The following is a 16,734-nucleotide window of genomic DNA, read 5'->3' on the forward strand; positions in this document are numbered from 1 at the left end:
AAACAGTCGTAAATTTGAATTGTAGACTACATCTAAAAATCCTCTTCCTGAAAGAATGTAAGCACACAAAATTCAATCCCAATTGAAAACTGGTAAAAGACCCCCAATACCAGCCCATAAATACAAGGCAAATAACACAAGCTCTTGATCCCATTTCTGGCAGTGCTTACTTAACCAGACATCAAATGTACCATGCCAAAAATAAGAACAGCCTTCTTAAGGGCAGGCAATGTGAGACTTTTAAAATCATAACCAGAAACTTGTAGTAACAAAGCCCCCAGGGCTCTAAAAATGTAAAGTGATGTAGGACTGCATTGGAATTCTAAAATTGCCAACTGATTTGCAGGAGATTTTAAATACACATGCACACACACATATATATATAAGACCAAAATTCCATATAGTTTAGAAAAATTATCTATGCCACATAGCAAGCACTTGAAGCTGTGAAAATGTAGTGTCCCACCCTTAAGGAGATGGGAAAACCCAAGATTCATAGACACTCATGGTTGAAAGGAATGGCAAAAGTCAGAGTTCTGCAAAAGCTTATAGAGTTTTATTAACAATCTACACACTTGGCATGGACATTGTTATTTGGGTCCCTGACCTCGCAACATAAGCACACAGCAGTGGGTTTTGGATAAGGGGTAGGGTGAAAAGGAAGAGAGATAGATATGAAATGGAATGTGAGAAAGAAAGGAAGAAAGAAAATTAGAGAGATCACCTGTTCTAGCACCAGCATTGATCCAGCTGGAGTGTCCCGGGTCCTGGAGTGCACACATGCCCAGGCTTTGTGGGGATACCTTTTTATAGACATGTCTACCCTGTTCTGGAGGTAAGCTTCTCACTTGCTATGCAAATTAGTTATCGTGCACAGTTCTTTCTTCTAGATCTTTCTGGAAATAGGTTAGAGGCTTCAAGGGTCTTTGATGGTCTAAAACCTCCACTACAGTGCATGTCCATTTCTCAGCCTCATTCCTAAAGTTGCCTTGTACTGTGTTGTGCTTATTCTGATGTGCCAGAACAAGGACATCTGTCCCAGAAAAGTGCTGCTCTACCTTCACATGGACCCCTTCTCCACCCACGTCCTGCTCTCTGTCAGTGTGTTATTACCAACAATCCTTGGTTGACTCTATGGCTATCCAGCTATCAGTTTTTTAATACATACACATTTTCATCCCTTATTTCTTAGGCTTCTACAGAGAACTCACTCTCAGATTTGGCTACTGATTTTTCTCTGATGATGTGTAGCAATGTTACAGTCACATGAGTGAAAAGTGCTTTGTGAGCTTGGACTCTGCAAGAATTCATGAATATGTGAATGCCATGTTGCTACATTCATATCAGGCTGTACCCAATGAAAAACGTTACTATGTCCTGAGGCACCCATATTACAAATAGTAGCATCTTGTGCACCTAAATATTCCTCCTGATAAAATTAAAAGTCCAAATTCTTGTATAGAGCAAAAGATTTCCCAAGAAGCTCATGTGCTGTGCTCTGATGTTCTAAAACCTGTTTTTGAAAAAGTTTGCTGCTGAATACTAAAGTCTTTACAGTTTCTTCCACTTCTCCTTTTTGAAAGGTGAAACAACTGAGAAGTTGGTCATAGTGTAGCTACATCTATGCAGAGACTAGATTATCTTCTGTTGCTCTGACTTCCTGTATGTTGCATTTAATGCACTAAATACAACTTGTAGAATCAAATAAACATAAATTATCACAGGAACACACACACACCAAAAGCTGTTTAAAAACATTTGATTTCATTGTATCTCTTACTAAGTGTTTCATGGAACATATTTAACCTTAGCATGTAATACTAAGCATGCCTACATATTTCACAGAAATATAGAAAACACACCGCTAAAATGAAAGAAGGCCAATTTGATAAATGCAGTATTATTAGCATAAGCTAATAGTTAGCTCAGCACTTACAACAGTAATGAAACTGGCCCTTTGCAATTTAACTGTGCAACATCAACTACAGCTGAAGAAATTTATTTTATTTTCTAAAGAAGGAAAGGAAATCACTGCTGTCTCTACCTATGAGCCCATTCTGAGATCAATCATATGAGATTTTCTATCTCTGCACTCTCACCCTCTGCCTCAAGACACCAACTTTTAAATTTGATTGACACGACAGGGATACAGACACACCTCTACTTGGACTGCAGCAGCATTACAGAGGAAAAAGGAGATAGGGGGAAAGAGACTCTGTGTCTCAGTAGCACTCAGATACAATGGAAGTCCATTTGCCAGGTGATGTTGGACCAAATTTTTAAAGTCGTAGATGTGTGTAAAAGACATACACAGACATTGCCCCAGCGAGATTTCTCAAAGGCACCAACATGAAATAGAAAACAAGACAGCTCAGAATTCAAAGTTAGTTATTCTGGCTATTACTTGGTAGTGCATTGCAGCAACCGCACTCAGAGATTATTGTGATCTGCTAATTGCAATAAATTCACTACCAACTGTCTCTTCCCCGTATCTGCCAGCTTACTGCCAACAATCCACTACCATTCCTGTTTTCCTGTCCAAAGTCCTCAACTAATCCTGCCAAATCTGCTCTCCTTACCTTCACACATTGTGTAAGCACATAACACACATCAAATTTCTGCATAAAGGAACCCAAAGCAGGCCCCTCTATTTGTAAAATTCCACCACTAAATCAAACATCACATTCACTTCTGCGCCTCATTGAAATGGCTGCAGTGTCATGCAGAGCTGTAAAATAAATTAACATTTGGCAGCAGAAAACATGAGCCACCTTCATGTGCTCAACTCTGGCATACTTAGAAAAGGCAGTTTTTTTTGAAAATATTACTAAAATGCTCAGCTGTCTGAGCAAGTTTCATACTTGTAACTGTCTACATTACCCAGTTTTGCAGTAATAATTGAGATAAATAATTCTAGTGTCAGAAGCTTTATCTTTCCAATTTTCATATCAGAAAAAGTCTGAAAGGAAATTAATTACCTTGCCCTCATCTGGACTGGTTTGATTTTTTTTTTTTCCCTAGTAACATGTTTATGGTCTTTATAAGGATACTGCTTTTCTGGAGAGCCATACTGCAACAAAACACATAAAACAGCTAAGACTGAAGATGTTTTGAGAAGACCTCTTCCTCCAGATTAAATGTGGACTAACCTAAAATGCTTTCACTTTTTATCATTGTCCTTATTTAAGCAATAAATGTGCCGAAGTTTACACAAGCCCCCCTCCCCAATCCAATTTAAAATGAGCCAGCTCAAAACAGAGTGAGACAATTAGCCACAAGAACCGCTACAAGACGAATGTATCAGTAATATCCTTAAACCACCTCAGCTATTTTAAAATTGGATTTGTCCACATCTCTACTTTAGTAGAGATGTGTATCATGCTGCCAGACCACATTTCAGAGGAGGTATCTTGGTCATTTTGGTTCAAGTGAGTTGTTCAAACTATATCAATATAGTTAATGTAGTACAAAGTAGCAGAGATAAAAATAAGAAAATATTTCAGGCCAAAACAAAGCAGTTTAGTAGTTTAAACAGAGACTGTGAAAAACAGAACTGCATTTGAAAATCTAGAATTAAAAGCAAAAAAAACAAACCCATTTTGTTTTTGAAAAATAAAATGTCCAAACAGTTTATTCAAATAAGAAAACAAAGCTCTGATTTCTGTCTCATGTTCCTCTTTTTCATCTAGTGACTGAGGACAGGATACCTATTCCACTAATATCTATTTACAGTCCTCAAAAAAAACTCTGGAATTTTGCCCACCAGTATTAAATTTCTCAAATTCAACAGCAATAACAGCACAGAGTATGTTTCTCTGTCTTGTTGCTGTTATTAATTAAGTCCCATTTGCTGCTCCTGAATCGCTGTTATTTAGTTGCACTGGATGGGTGTGTAGAAAGTAATGGAAGATGGATCAACAGCTGTAGTTATTATGAAAATTATGGCACTGCATGAGAGGAATTGCAGCTGCTCAATTCATGCAAATAAAAGCTACTTGATAAGGCCTATAATTACACAGCATGTCAAAACAGCATAGCTGGAGTGTAAGTAGAGACTACATATTTTAGAAAGCCAAAAGATTTCCATTCCATTATATTCCCACTCCTTAAATGCTTATTTAGATATAACAAGAAACACTTCCTGTTGACAGGCTCACAGATACAGAAAGGTCTGCTGAGTCTCCCAGGTGCATTCTCCTGCCAGCACTGCAGCTGTCAAACATGAAGCCCCTCTGCTATTTGTAACACAGCCTGGACTCACATCACAGCTGGGGCTTCAGCTCACTGTGTGCTGAGCAGATATGAAGAAAGATCCAGCCACATCTACTTTCAAAGCAAAGGAAGATTGCTTCCAAGTGGCTCATACAATGCAGATATTATCTCCTCTATTCAAAGTCTGCTCCTGATACCTGGAACAGCACTGTAATATTCTAGTTTAGTTTACTTTTGAGTGTACCTTCTTTCAGCTTCTTCAGGGCATTTCCTTTCCCAGCTCAGGCACTAAGGCCCTTTTCAAGAGCACATTTCCTTTTCTTAGATGAAAACTTCCCTAAAAGCTCCTCATTTTCAGAGATGCTGTTAACTGTGCTTATCCTGCTACATCTGTAGGCTGTTTGCACATCAGCAATGGTTTATATAAAGTGACATTTTATTACTTTAATGTCTTCCCATTCCTATTCTGCCTGTTTAATTATAGCCCTCTTTTTTTTGCCAGTTGTTTTGTGCTAGCAAATCCCTGCACCTGCATCGAAAAAAACCAGGGATGAAACCTCATTTCTTTTCCTCTGCACTTCAAATTTTTGTTTCAATAGCTTAGCAGCACAAAATTATATTACAAATAATAAACACAAAACAAGAAATACATGAATAGTGAAGAGATTTATTTATTTTTATTTATGACATTCACAAAAAGAGACACAGGGAGATACACAATTTTGGAACCTTCCTACCTCTCACTCAAGGGTGAGTTGCACCTACTGGGTGTGTAACACAGTCAGTTGCTAAAGTTCCTTACTACTATTGTTTTACACTGTGGCCCAAACCACATAACTTTGCAGAAACAACAGCTTTTCTTTTCCTGTGAAGTCTGATGACAAAATCTCATTGCAAATGCCTTGGAACCCAGGATCATTACTCCTGGTAGAAGTGGTACCTCCCACTTCTCATATTTCAGTTGGACAATCGGTAAATCACTGACCCGACACAATACTACACAACTTGTTAGCCTTACCTGAAATCACATGCTGTGGTAAGTTCTGCTCCTCCTCCAAAAGCTTTTCCTTGAACTAGTGCAACACTGATCAAAGGCAACCTGCACAAGAGACTTTAGTAAGCAAAATTCATGCTTTTAGCCTTTCAGAAATTACAAAACAATTCGACCAAACCATTTCTACAGTAGAAGTTGAGAAAAATATACTGTTCCAATTTAATACAATAACTACATCTTTGTGGGCAATCAGCACAACACCAATTCCACTTATGTCAAAATTACTATTGCATAATTGAGACAGAATCCCAAAATGAAACAGCAACACAGATATTTTAAATGGAATCAAAATAAAGATCATGTACTGAAAAACACACATTACAAAAAATACCTGCTATAGAATATACCTTAAAAAACTGCCTGCAAGGAGTGACAAGATAGCATCACAAGATTCTGCTCTAAGCCAGTGCACCACAGAAAGCAGCAGAGAGAGACACAAAGAACTGAAGGGCTGGGTTATCTAAAATTAATGAGATTTACCATGACAGCTTCAGCAGCTTCTTCAAACAGAGTGCTACTATCTCAGTTATCAACAAAACTTTTTTTGCAGACAAAATCTTTTGAGGAAAGCAGCAATCTGTTACCTTTGTTGGTGTTGTATTTAATCATGTTCAAGGTATTTAATCATGTTCAAGGTAACAAAGGACAGAGGGAAGGAAGAGTATGTTTCCCCACTGCTGATGTGAAATGAATACTAATGAACAGTGACTTAGGATAAGGCAAGTTCCTTAAGAAATTAAGGCAGCTGATTAGTCACAGAATTTGCACACTAATACAGCTGTTTCATCATTTACTATGAAAAGACATTTAGCTTTTTGAGCAGTTTACAAACCACATTCAGAAGTCAGCATCCTAATCATAACCACATCTGGTTTTACCTCTCCTTTAACAGAAGCACCAACACTTTCTTACAGCCCAAGTTCACTTACAAGTTGCAGCACAGTTCATACAATACATGACACAAGGGAACCCATTGGAAGAGGGCAATCTCATCTTTCCTGTGCTTTATGAGAAAGCAGAAGATGTGGCTCCAAGATGGCTACATTCACACTCTAATCCATTTGAGGCACCTCTCTCAGGATCACAGTCAGCCTCAGCTCTGAAGGAGACTAATCCCATCTACAACAGATGTCCCCAGACAGCAGCTCAGTGCTCCCCCTGAACTACAGCTTAAAGATACACTAAGTCTACACACCTCAGGTGGGGACTTAATCTTCATACATCTTCCTCCTCTCACCTTTGCCCCATCAATTTCAATTATATGGAGACAAGCTTACACAAATGTCTTCCAATCCTGAGGATTCCTTACAGTACTATTAATATAAGTTTCCAATCTCCTTGGTACTTTTACAGAAATAATGTTAATTCATAACATTTTCTCATATAGATTACCTGAAAACAAAGAATATTCATCTTCAAAAGCTCTAAGCAGAAAAACAAGACTCTACCACAAATGGATTTAATCGAAACGTGACTTCTTAAGGGAAGCTAAGTCTAAAGGAAAGGGTTTTTTTCAGAATTACCAGATGGTAGAACTGACACACTCCTCTTGTGAAGTGGGAAGATTAAATAAATATGCCAAATATATATTACCTATGTAGGCTGCATGACCTGTGGCTGTTTATTATTTAAGAACTACCAATTCCTAATGAGTTAGAGAGGCTGAGTTTCAGAAAATCTGAAGGCCTAGATTTCCTTAATTCTGGGTATCTCCTACCTCTACACATATAAGGCTAGGGTTTTTTTGGTTGTTTTTTTTTTTTTTTGGGGTTTTTTTTTTTGGTTTTTTTTTTGTTTTTTTTTTCCCTGTTCCAATCTCTGGAAAATGTAATGGTTGCAAAATGTTACGGTCTAATTTAAATCCATAAATACCTACCTGATTAACATGTGTGAATACAAGGTCTGGGATTCAAAATTACATACATAAAACTACATGTTTATCTTTAAACATCTCATTAAAGAGTTAGCCAAAATACATTCTGATACTTAGAATTACTTCATAAATGGGTAAATAAAATATATTACCTCATAAGTCTGGTTAAGGTGTTTTGCATAAACATACACATATTCATCCCATCCTACAATGAATAGGAAATTAAAAATTGTTATGTGATCTCAATGTGAAGCAATTAAACACATAGATGAAGTAAACAGGAGTAAGCATTCTTTATATTTACTTCAGCAGGGTTTTGTCTCTGGTTCATGTTGCCCAAATTCTAGCCCAACCCCACTATGTACAAATAGAAAACCTAGTATAAATCAGGTTAAAAAAAAAAATCAGAACTCAACTAACTTATATAAATTTCAGTTAAAAAGCAATTGCAATACTGAATCTCTATGCTGTGAAATTTTAGTGTTTCCTCTTAATTTTTTCTTCTCACTTCAAGTTGAAGACACATAAATCTGAGTTTTTAAATTCTGTACAAAGCCATAGTGTGCTACATACTTTTTAATTTCCCAAATCCATCAAGTTTTAGACAAGATACAATTTACCAATTAAATCCTTTATTGTTTGCGCCAAAAGTGTCTCAGCTAAAAAAAAAACCCAACAAAAAAACCCCACCAAACCACAAAACATCAAAACAAATAAAAAAAACAAACCAGAAAGAAGATTCTTCTTATGTCTCTCATCCTTTGTGTTTTACATCTCCTTGCAATCAACAGTGAAAAAATTAAAATTGTTTACTTCTAATACAGTACAAGAACTATAGGGTTCCAAATAAAATATGTTCAAAACAAATATTTCTTCCTACAACATTTACTTAAAATGTGGAACACTTGGCAGGGTTCTACACAAATTCAAGAACAACTACATAAACTCACAATACATACATAACTCACAACAGCAACAAAAGGTTATTACAAAGAAGACAACACCTCTAGCTTTAGAAGTCTTAGTCACAAGTTGCTGGGAGCTAAGAAAATATTTTGAGACAAAATCATTATCTATCTGCCTTCCCCGTTGTTATCCTCTTTCTCAGACATGTAGAATTAATCAGGAACTTGAAAAATAACTGGGCTAAATGATCCAGAACCACCATATTCATATACATACTGAATTGAACATGCATTATTTATCCCAGATAAAAAATTATGCTTGGACACCGCAGAAATAAAAAATGAGTAGGTAAAAATTTCAGCACATCTTTCAAATAATAAAGAAAAAAAAATCCAAACAAACCAAACATCTCTTTACCAGAATTTTCTAATTTCTAAAACAGTTTTACAGAAGCTGCCAATTTAGAGAATCTGCCTGAATTAAAAGCCTCTGACTCATACCTCGGGGAAAGAGGTATGCAGTAAGCCTTCAGTACATCTTTGGAATAGAACCTTGAAATAACAGTAAGCCAGTTTCAGGTGATTTATTGTCCATTTCGTCGTGTATTCCCAAGAGCTACTCTGCTCAAAGCCAACCACCATTATGATGTTTAGGCTCAGATCTCTGGCAGATGTGAGTGCCATGACAATTCCTACACAAGAACCAGTGTATTTAGTTTCACTACACTAATGGGCTGCTTGAAAAATTTAGCACCTGTTGAGTTATAAAAAGGCTTTAATTATCACTGTAGCCATCTCCTACACCCCCTAAGAACAGTAGAAATACTTCCATTCCAAATTAAAGAACATTCAAACCTTTTGTGATAGCTGCCTTAGTAGCTCAGTTCAAAGCCCACACAAACATACAAGGTACCAGTTCTCAGACACAGACTTGCACAATTCCCATATTACAACTGTCAGGATGAAGCTGCACAACAGCTCGTTACAGAACATGATTTTTCACTTCATCACAGCAGAATCCTTGCATTCAAACTGGCCTTCTCAACTCATGGCAAAATCATAAATAGTAATTAAAGATTAATTCCAGAACAGACAAACTTGGAAAATGCATTTATGTCTGAGCAGACAAAAATAAAGTCTTCATTCTCTCAGGTGGTAGAGAGAGTACTGTGTATCCCATGGAAAAAAATTCTTGCACAGAAAAAAAAAAAAAAAAAGAGAATTGCTTGAGTCCTGGCAAATAAACCCTTCAAACCTTCCTGACAAGAAAAATAAGGCTACTATTCAGATAAAATACTCTAAGAGGTGTTCGCTCCAGTCTAGTAGAATAATTATATTTGCAGCTCTAATACTGTCCTTGAAATAAGAAGATATCTAACTAGCAGAAAGGGAGGTAAAATGCAGTAAAATGCACTACATATGGAAGAAAAGGATTGATAGCTTGGTGTGGGCCTCAGAGACACAGGGAAGTAGAAAGTCACTTTCATAAAGTAGAAAACTGTAATGCTGGCTCTTATTGCTGCAAGAGCTTCAAATCCATTTGCACTACAGATAGAACATAATTTCCATATTATCTCCAACTGCTCTACAGTCCTCCTCCACAGCTTATGTTTGGGAACCTCTGTCCTAGGGCTTTTAGACAGGGACCAAGGAAAGCAAAATTCTCCTTTGTGCTTCTTCCTCTGGGCTATTGCTTTAAGAGCTATTCTTTCTTTTCAGCTAGACAACTTTTCAAGTCTCACTCCAGAATGAGGTTCTTGCTCTGGGAACAGTTTACAAAGCCTTATAAAGACAGAAGGAAAAATATTTTTTATTTAAATTCCACTATTCATTTACCTTCCGTGATTTGGTTATGTAATGTTAGCACTCAAAAAAGAAAAACAGGCAGGGGACCTAGGTTTGCTTCAGAGTTAGGAACAACTGAACATGGGAGAAGGTGGACAAAGAGGAAAAGAATGAAGTGGAAGATGAGGACAAAGAGCCACTAGGGGGCACGAAAATCTTTCAACATTCTTGGCCATTATTCTGCCGATTCTGCACCATAGGGAAAAGCAAACTGTACCGAAAATTATGAAAAATACAGGTCTCCCTCAACCAAACGGTTGGATAAAATGAAAGTGTTTTCTGCAATTACTAAAAGCTATGGGCGAAAGCAGCCTTGAAAAAAATATATAAAGGACAGCTCAGTTGTTTGAGCATGGTGCATATAACGACAGGTTGTGGGTCCAATCTGTTCATTTAAAAGTTGGAATCGATCATCCCTGTGGGTCCCTTCCAACTCAAGAATATTCTGTGATACTGTGAAAGACATACCAATTCAGGCATGAAGCTATTCATGTTTTGTTTTTTTGGGTTTTTTTTGTTTTGGTTTGGTTTGGTTTTTTTTTTTTTTGCCTTGAAGATGTCTGTGGACAGAAAACTTAACCTGAAACTAGATGAAACACTCTCATCTGCATCAAGTTAGAGAGTTCTGTAAGACTGAAGAACAGCAAATGCTATTCCATATTCTAGTAAAGCTTTATTTAATAAAGACTGGTAAATCCCACCAAACAGATCTTTAGAAGCTATTATAAAAGAAACTCTCAGTAAAAGATAAATAGCTTGAACTCTCCAAAGGAAATAGAAAAGCAGCTATGTTTAACTTTCTTGGAGCATTTCTGGTGACTCTTTATCTTTAATTTCAATACTAGCAAGAGATCTAGATTATGTGCAGAGAATTCTCAACAAAGTTATAGCATGTATACTTTTCATTCTGTCCAGTATATCTGTTATTGAACCTAGTCCTTGCAAGAGCCCTCTCTGCCACTGCAGTGGCTCCAAGTAATTTGTATAAGCATACAGAGAGAATACAAAATGTATGGAAGCAGAATCACTGAGATTTACTGAATGCAGAACTCTGAAGGAAAGCCTAGACTGCAAATAAGAAAATAACTGACCTTGCTTGGGTTCAGCTCCTTTTCTGTTGGTATAATGCTCAAAGAAGTTAAGAATTGCAGATGAAAATAAAAACAAAAAAACCTCAGTTTAGGAAAAAATCACATCTACATCTATATTTTTTAAATTACCAGTTCTTAGAAAATATCCAGATGAAAACACCCTCCAAATCTATTTATATTTATAGAGCAGGTCATTTCTATATTAAGAAAAGCATCTCCCTTGCAATGTTCCCAAAAGGAAACAAAATATCCAATACCCTTTGAAAACAGAACTGTCATTTTTATTTTATGAGGCCAGAAATAAAATCTAAGACATTGTGGGGTTTACCATATTTAGTTTCATCAACAGAAAAAAAAAAAATCATCACTAAAGACAAATATCAGATTAACCAGTTTTTCTCTTGATATTCATACTGGAAGGGCCAAGTAAATGTTTCATTTACGTGGCTAAATCCTCAAACTTGCAGTGGTCACAAAAGAGCACCAGAATTGGCACATGCCACAACTGCAAACCCGGTCTAAGAGCAGCACAGGAAGACCCCCTATCCCGGCAGCTGGCAAAGCTCTATTTCACACATTGCCAAGTCCACATATTAATCCAGGGAAAGAACTGTGAAAGTTGTCCAAATGGGCAGCATGAGCAAAAAATTGCCATCAACCTCTTCAACTTCATAGATACACACAAGTCTCACATGACTCAAGTACAGCACAAGAATTGCATCTATTCTTCGATTTCATGCATGTCCAAGCACAGTTTTGATAAAACAGAAACCTTTCTGTAACAGCAGCCATTCTACTTAGATTTCTTTTTTTTACTTTAGAATATAAGAAATTATTACTTTTATCTGTTTCAAAAGGTCAAACTACAGACGCACAGTATATCTGATGTGCAAATTCATCATATACTGCTGTGAGAAACTGAAATGACATTTTTAAAAGAAAAGGCTAAAAAGAACATATAGTGTAGGAATTTAGAGTTATGAATCACTTACAATAACACTTAAATCACGGCTTGAAGGGGCTGATAGCATTTTTTTTTTTTTTGACCATTAAAGCTTCATTCTGTGACTTGTATATAAAATTGCAGTAGAAGTGTACTACAACACCTCTGTCTAAAAAGAATCTCAAAAAATTAATTTTTCTACAAAACCTTAATGTGTATTAATACTTGCCTTGGAATTGGATATTTCTTTGACAACATTCAAATCAGATCCTGAGCAAAAAGTGTTTCCAGCACCATGGATTATAAGACCTTTGCCATCCTTCCAGTTTTCCAGTTCAGTTACCCTCTCCTGGAGTTCTACCATCATAGTACCTGCCACAAGAGGGGAGAAACAAAATTCTTAACAGGAAATTATTATCACCATCATGTTTTTCATTACATTTTCCACCAGCAAAACCAAGTTGCAGTTAATAAGTGATGGGCTTAAAATCACAAGGGAAAGTATAATCTTAAATCCTGCACACAATCACTGACATACATTTATTCTCCAAAGATGCACTTCTCAAAATTCTGAAGGATATTTGTTTTATACTCAAGAAAGACCCAAAACAAAACAAACAAACAAAAAAACCTCTACCTGATTTATTTCTGCTTGTAATTGCATACATTAAGGACATATTAATTTATATGTATCCATCCAGATCTGTCCAACTAGTCATTTTGAAGTTACTGACATTCCTTCCTGCCCAAAATTGGCAGAGAATAGAAAATAATCGCCAGGGTGGGCTGTGGGCACAACCTGTCAACATTAACAAAGGTTTCTTTCTAAAAAGACTCTTTATAAAGCACCTCATCATACAGTACTCGCTTTTCATTTCTTGTTTAAACATCCAATTCATCATAATTGTCATGGCAGAATGCCAGCGCCCCCATGAAAATGCAACCTCCCAAATAAATGCTGTGAGATGCAGCCAGGAACAGAGCAGAGCAGGCCCAAGCTTAATAACAATGGAAAAACTTTATTAAACCACTACTACTATAAAAAGAAAGAAAAACACACACTAAATCCAAAATTAAAACCTTCCGAAACATTCCTCCTGCCCCCCCCCACCCCCCCAATTCCAACACATCACAGTGAGACACAACTTGGACCCCCAATCAGGTTCCCACCCTTCAGATAATCAATACTCAGTCCATCGAGGGAGAGAGGAGTCTCTCCTGTGCCATAGACCCCCCAAGAAACACAGCTGGCACCTCTTGTGTTTCCATGTCACACATGGCACCGCCCAGAGAAAATCTGCCAGTGTCAAACCATGACAATAATGCATCATAAATATCATATTTGCTTAATTGCCCCTCCTGACATGGAACTCTACAAACTCCTGTTTCTAGAGCTCATCCTAGACAGCAGCATCTTCCACAGCAATGGAATGTACTTGCATTAATTTAAAGCTCTTTTTTTCTGAATGCCTATGACTCTGTCCAGTTATATACTTACGAGAAAACATTTACAGAAACTAATTTCAGAAAGCAATATACATACAGACTGATGACACTCTCAGCTTTACCCTTCTTTGACAAGAATTTAGATGGACATGCCTACATGCCTTCAGAGAGAAATGTTCTTTCAATTAATACTCTCAAGGACTCTTTCCTCTGCCAACAGTGCTGTTTTTTTAACTCTACCCCTGCATGCACAGGACTCATCCTCTTCTCAAATCTCCCATTAGCAGCTAGTCCATAGGACATTTATGTTTTCTTTCTTATGCTTTTTTCTTACAGTTCATTGTGAAATAAGCTTCCCAGTCCCACATCAAGAGTGAACACCCAGTCAAGTATTTACCCCTTAGGTTTGGTCTCAGCCACTGAAATAACACAGTTCGACAATGTTTCTGAGTTAGCCAATAATTAAGTGGATGTTACATATTATATACCAGAATAGCATTGAGCTGAGTTTTTTTTTACCCACTGTCAAGTCCATACTATGATCCTCTAAAAATCCCAGCAGTTTTGCTAGTTGCTTTCCCTCCTGTATTTATAATTTGGCCATGCTTTTTGTATGTGGCACATTACTTTTGTTTTTACTGAAGTTCACCCTGTTGATCTTGAGCTCTTTGCAGTAGGTAATCAAGATCACTGAATGCTTCTCCTCTACTCCAAAAAATAATATTGCAAGCTCTCCTAATATGAGATCATCTCACCATTTCAGCAGCTCACCTTCTATTTCATCATCCAAGCCAAGAATGAAAATACTGAGCAGAACTAGGCCTAGGTGAGATTTTTGTGGGTCTTCACTTGAAATGCTTTTCCAGCCTGATGGCATACTCAAGAACTCTTCTGCAAATGCTGCTGTTCAAACAGGTGTGCATTAACCCTAAGGATTTCACATACTGCATATTTTCTTTCTTAACTCTTCTTAATAGAAAGGTATTTGGGCTGGCATCCAAGCTTTGCTACAGTCTAATACAGCAGAACCACTGTTTGTGCTTCTTTTAATAGGCAAAGCAGTGAGGTATTGAAGAGTCTTTCCACAGAGTATTCCAAGAAAAAAATTGAGTTAACTGAAAAAATGCAGGATCCATATGTGCCTGTTACGTGCAATAGCAGCGGACAAGAGACACTGGCCAGAACCTGTTCTACTCCTGCAAGAGGCTCTTTTCCATTCCTGACAACACTGAATTATTATTTTACCAACAGATCTATTTCCTGATGTTTCATATAATGAAGAAGGCACAGCACTAAAGCAAATCCTCATTCTGCCAATCTTAGTCTTTCAGTATTTGATAAAGTTCATGCTCTTTACAGAATTAATAATTAATAATTTGTTTGCATTTTAACTATAATCTGTGAATAAATGTTTTCAAGTAAATTGTAGAAAATAAAAACTATCATAATTTTCTAATTCCTACAGGCTAGCTGTCTTCTCTTTTAAACTACATTCAAGTTTAGTTCAGTGAGAGGTTGGGTTGCTGAAATTGGTTCTACCAGGCTTAAACTGACATTATTAGCATTTATTTCCAGAGAGATCATGTCAAACAGGTGGCTATCAGACTCCAATTAAGAAGAGAAAAAAGGCATAACAATCTCCATATCGCCCATTAGCAATTTGCCAACAATTTTGTTCTGTTTTTGATTTCAGGAGTTGCTCATGCTTAGAATAAACACAATTCCTTTGAGATAAAAAACTGCTGTGTAAAGTAAATCCCTGGAAAATAGAATTTCCCTCAACAGTTTAATAATGTTTTGCAGCTTTCTAGAGGAAGCATGCATGGATGTATAAATTCACATTGGCCACTATTCAGAAGCTCTTAGACACAACAGAATCAATAGAATTTGATGGGGAGGTAGCTGTATCTACAGGCTCTGGCTGATGAAGTCAACCAGGTTCTGCTGAGGTAATTCAGGGGTAGCACACCCCATCCTGCCCCTTGAAGAGCATTATTTGATACACAACTGAAGGCAAAGGATTAAGTTCCTGGTAGTTTCTCCACAACTTCATTTTACAAATAATAATGTTAAAAATTAAATTAAGATCAGTATAAATTAAGATGCCATATCATTCACTGCACCAGCAAAGGAACCAGTCTGATTTTGCTTCTACTCTCCCTCACATGAAAACAAAAGTCTCTAGCAGAGGTGTACAGCACAAAGAAGCAGCATCTCTTGAACTGACAGTAAGATTTTCCAGAACAATTTTTGTGGCTATTGCCTAGCAAAATGGAGTAAAGCTCTCTATAGGCCTATACACACTGCTTTAAAATAGAACTGCCTGATCCCATGGCTCATTTGTTATATGCTAATGAGGATCCACAACAAAGACAGAGCTATTAATTTCCTCAGTGGTTTTTGTAGCTCTTCTTTGCTACTAGAGCATCTAATTGACATACACTAATAAGTTATTCTCACAGCAGTCCTGTAAGGAGAGAAGAAATTATTTTACAGACAACTAACTGAGCCAGAGAGAAAATGTCTGCTAATTTTGGGTGCTCAACTCCAGATGTGGGATATGATTTCAGCTCATTAACATTACACAGAACATGGTATAGGCAAAGAACAGCTATCAGTTGCCTAAATGGCAGCTGCACCTGCTCAGCATGACTACCAATCATTTCTGAGTCTGTCCTGCCAAGCACATAGAAAACAGAGAACATATTTGCCCATGAAAGTTTTCTATGAAAGTTTGGTGTAAGCAATTTGACTTTTATCACTCCTGACCTTCAAAGAGCACAAAAACCCAGTCTGCTCTCTCATTTTGCTGTTACAGCTCATTTCTCTTGTCCCTTTCAACTTCCACAACAAATAAGCTAAAAGTACACAGTCTACAGGGTATACATTGCACAGTTTTGTTTTGAATCAAAAATAGAAACCAATCTGTAAAAAAGGAGAAACAACCATATAATTATGATTGTCTAACAGCACGTATGCTGACAGGGAGGCATGCATGAGGTTAATCCCTATGCTAACATCTTTTTAGCTACAACTTCTTAAGTTAGGTAATGATTATATACATGAGTTTTTTGAGTGAAACAAAAGAGAATGCAGAAACATCTACGTGCATTACCACCAATTCTCCTGCTCTCTTAGGTTCCTTTCAGCTAGCAATCACTAGTGGAAAGACTAGATTGACATTCTGCATGTAAAGGGCACACTTTGCTAGTATGTTGCAAATTGTTTCCTCACAGCAAAGGAACAGTGAGAACTGGGCAGGAAGACAGAACAGCAACAAAGAAATTAGCAAGATGACACAAATGCATCCACATCAAAATATCAACAGATAAAAACATTCTTACAGTAAAGGCTTATGCACAGCT

The 16,734-nt window shown here is 37.0% G+C and overlaps 1 protein-coding gene across 5 annotated transcripts in view; it reads right to left on the bottom strand.

Moving 5' to 3' along the window:
• The window catches only part of ECHDC1 (ethylmalonyl-CoA decarboxylase 1), a 44,364-nt gene that overhangs the window by 18,570 nt on the left and 9,060 nt on the right, over nucleotides 1-16,734 (bottom strand). For 4 of the 5 annotated variants that reach the window (XM_072926855.1, XM_030267836.4, XM_030267840.4 and 1 more), the window contains exons 3-5: nucleotides 12,153-12,295; nucleotides 7,292-7,344; nucleotides 5,231-5,311 (exon numbers count right to left, since the gene is read on the bottom strand). In XM_072926855.1, the coding sequence (XP_072782956.1) occupies nucleotides 5,231-5,311; nucleotides 7,292-7,344; nucleotides 12,153-12,295 (277 nt within the window). Of the gene's footprint in view, nucleotides 1-5,230; nucleotides 5,312-7,291; nucleotides 7,345-10,980; nucleotides 12,096-12,152; nucleotides 12,296-16,734 lie in introns of those variants that run through there. The other variant, XM_072926856.1, reaches the window with a different exon arrangement.

The sequence above is a fragment of the Taeniopygia guttata genome, chromosome 3, assembly GCF_048771995.1.
Source record: "Taeniopygia guttata chromosome 3, bTaeGut7.mat, whole genome shotgun sequence".
Taxonomy (NCBI): Eukaryota; Metazoa; Chordata; class Aves; order Passeriformes; family Estrildidae; genus Taeniopygia; species Taeniopygia guttata.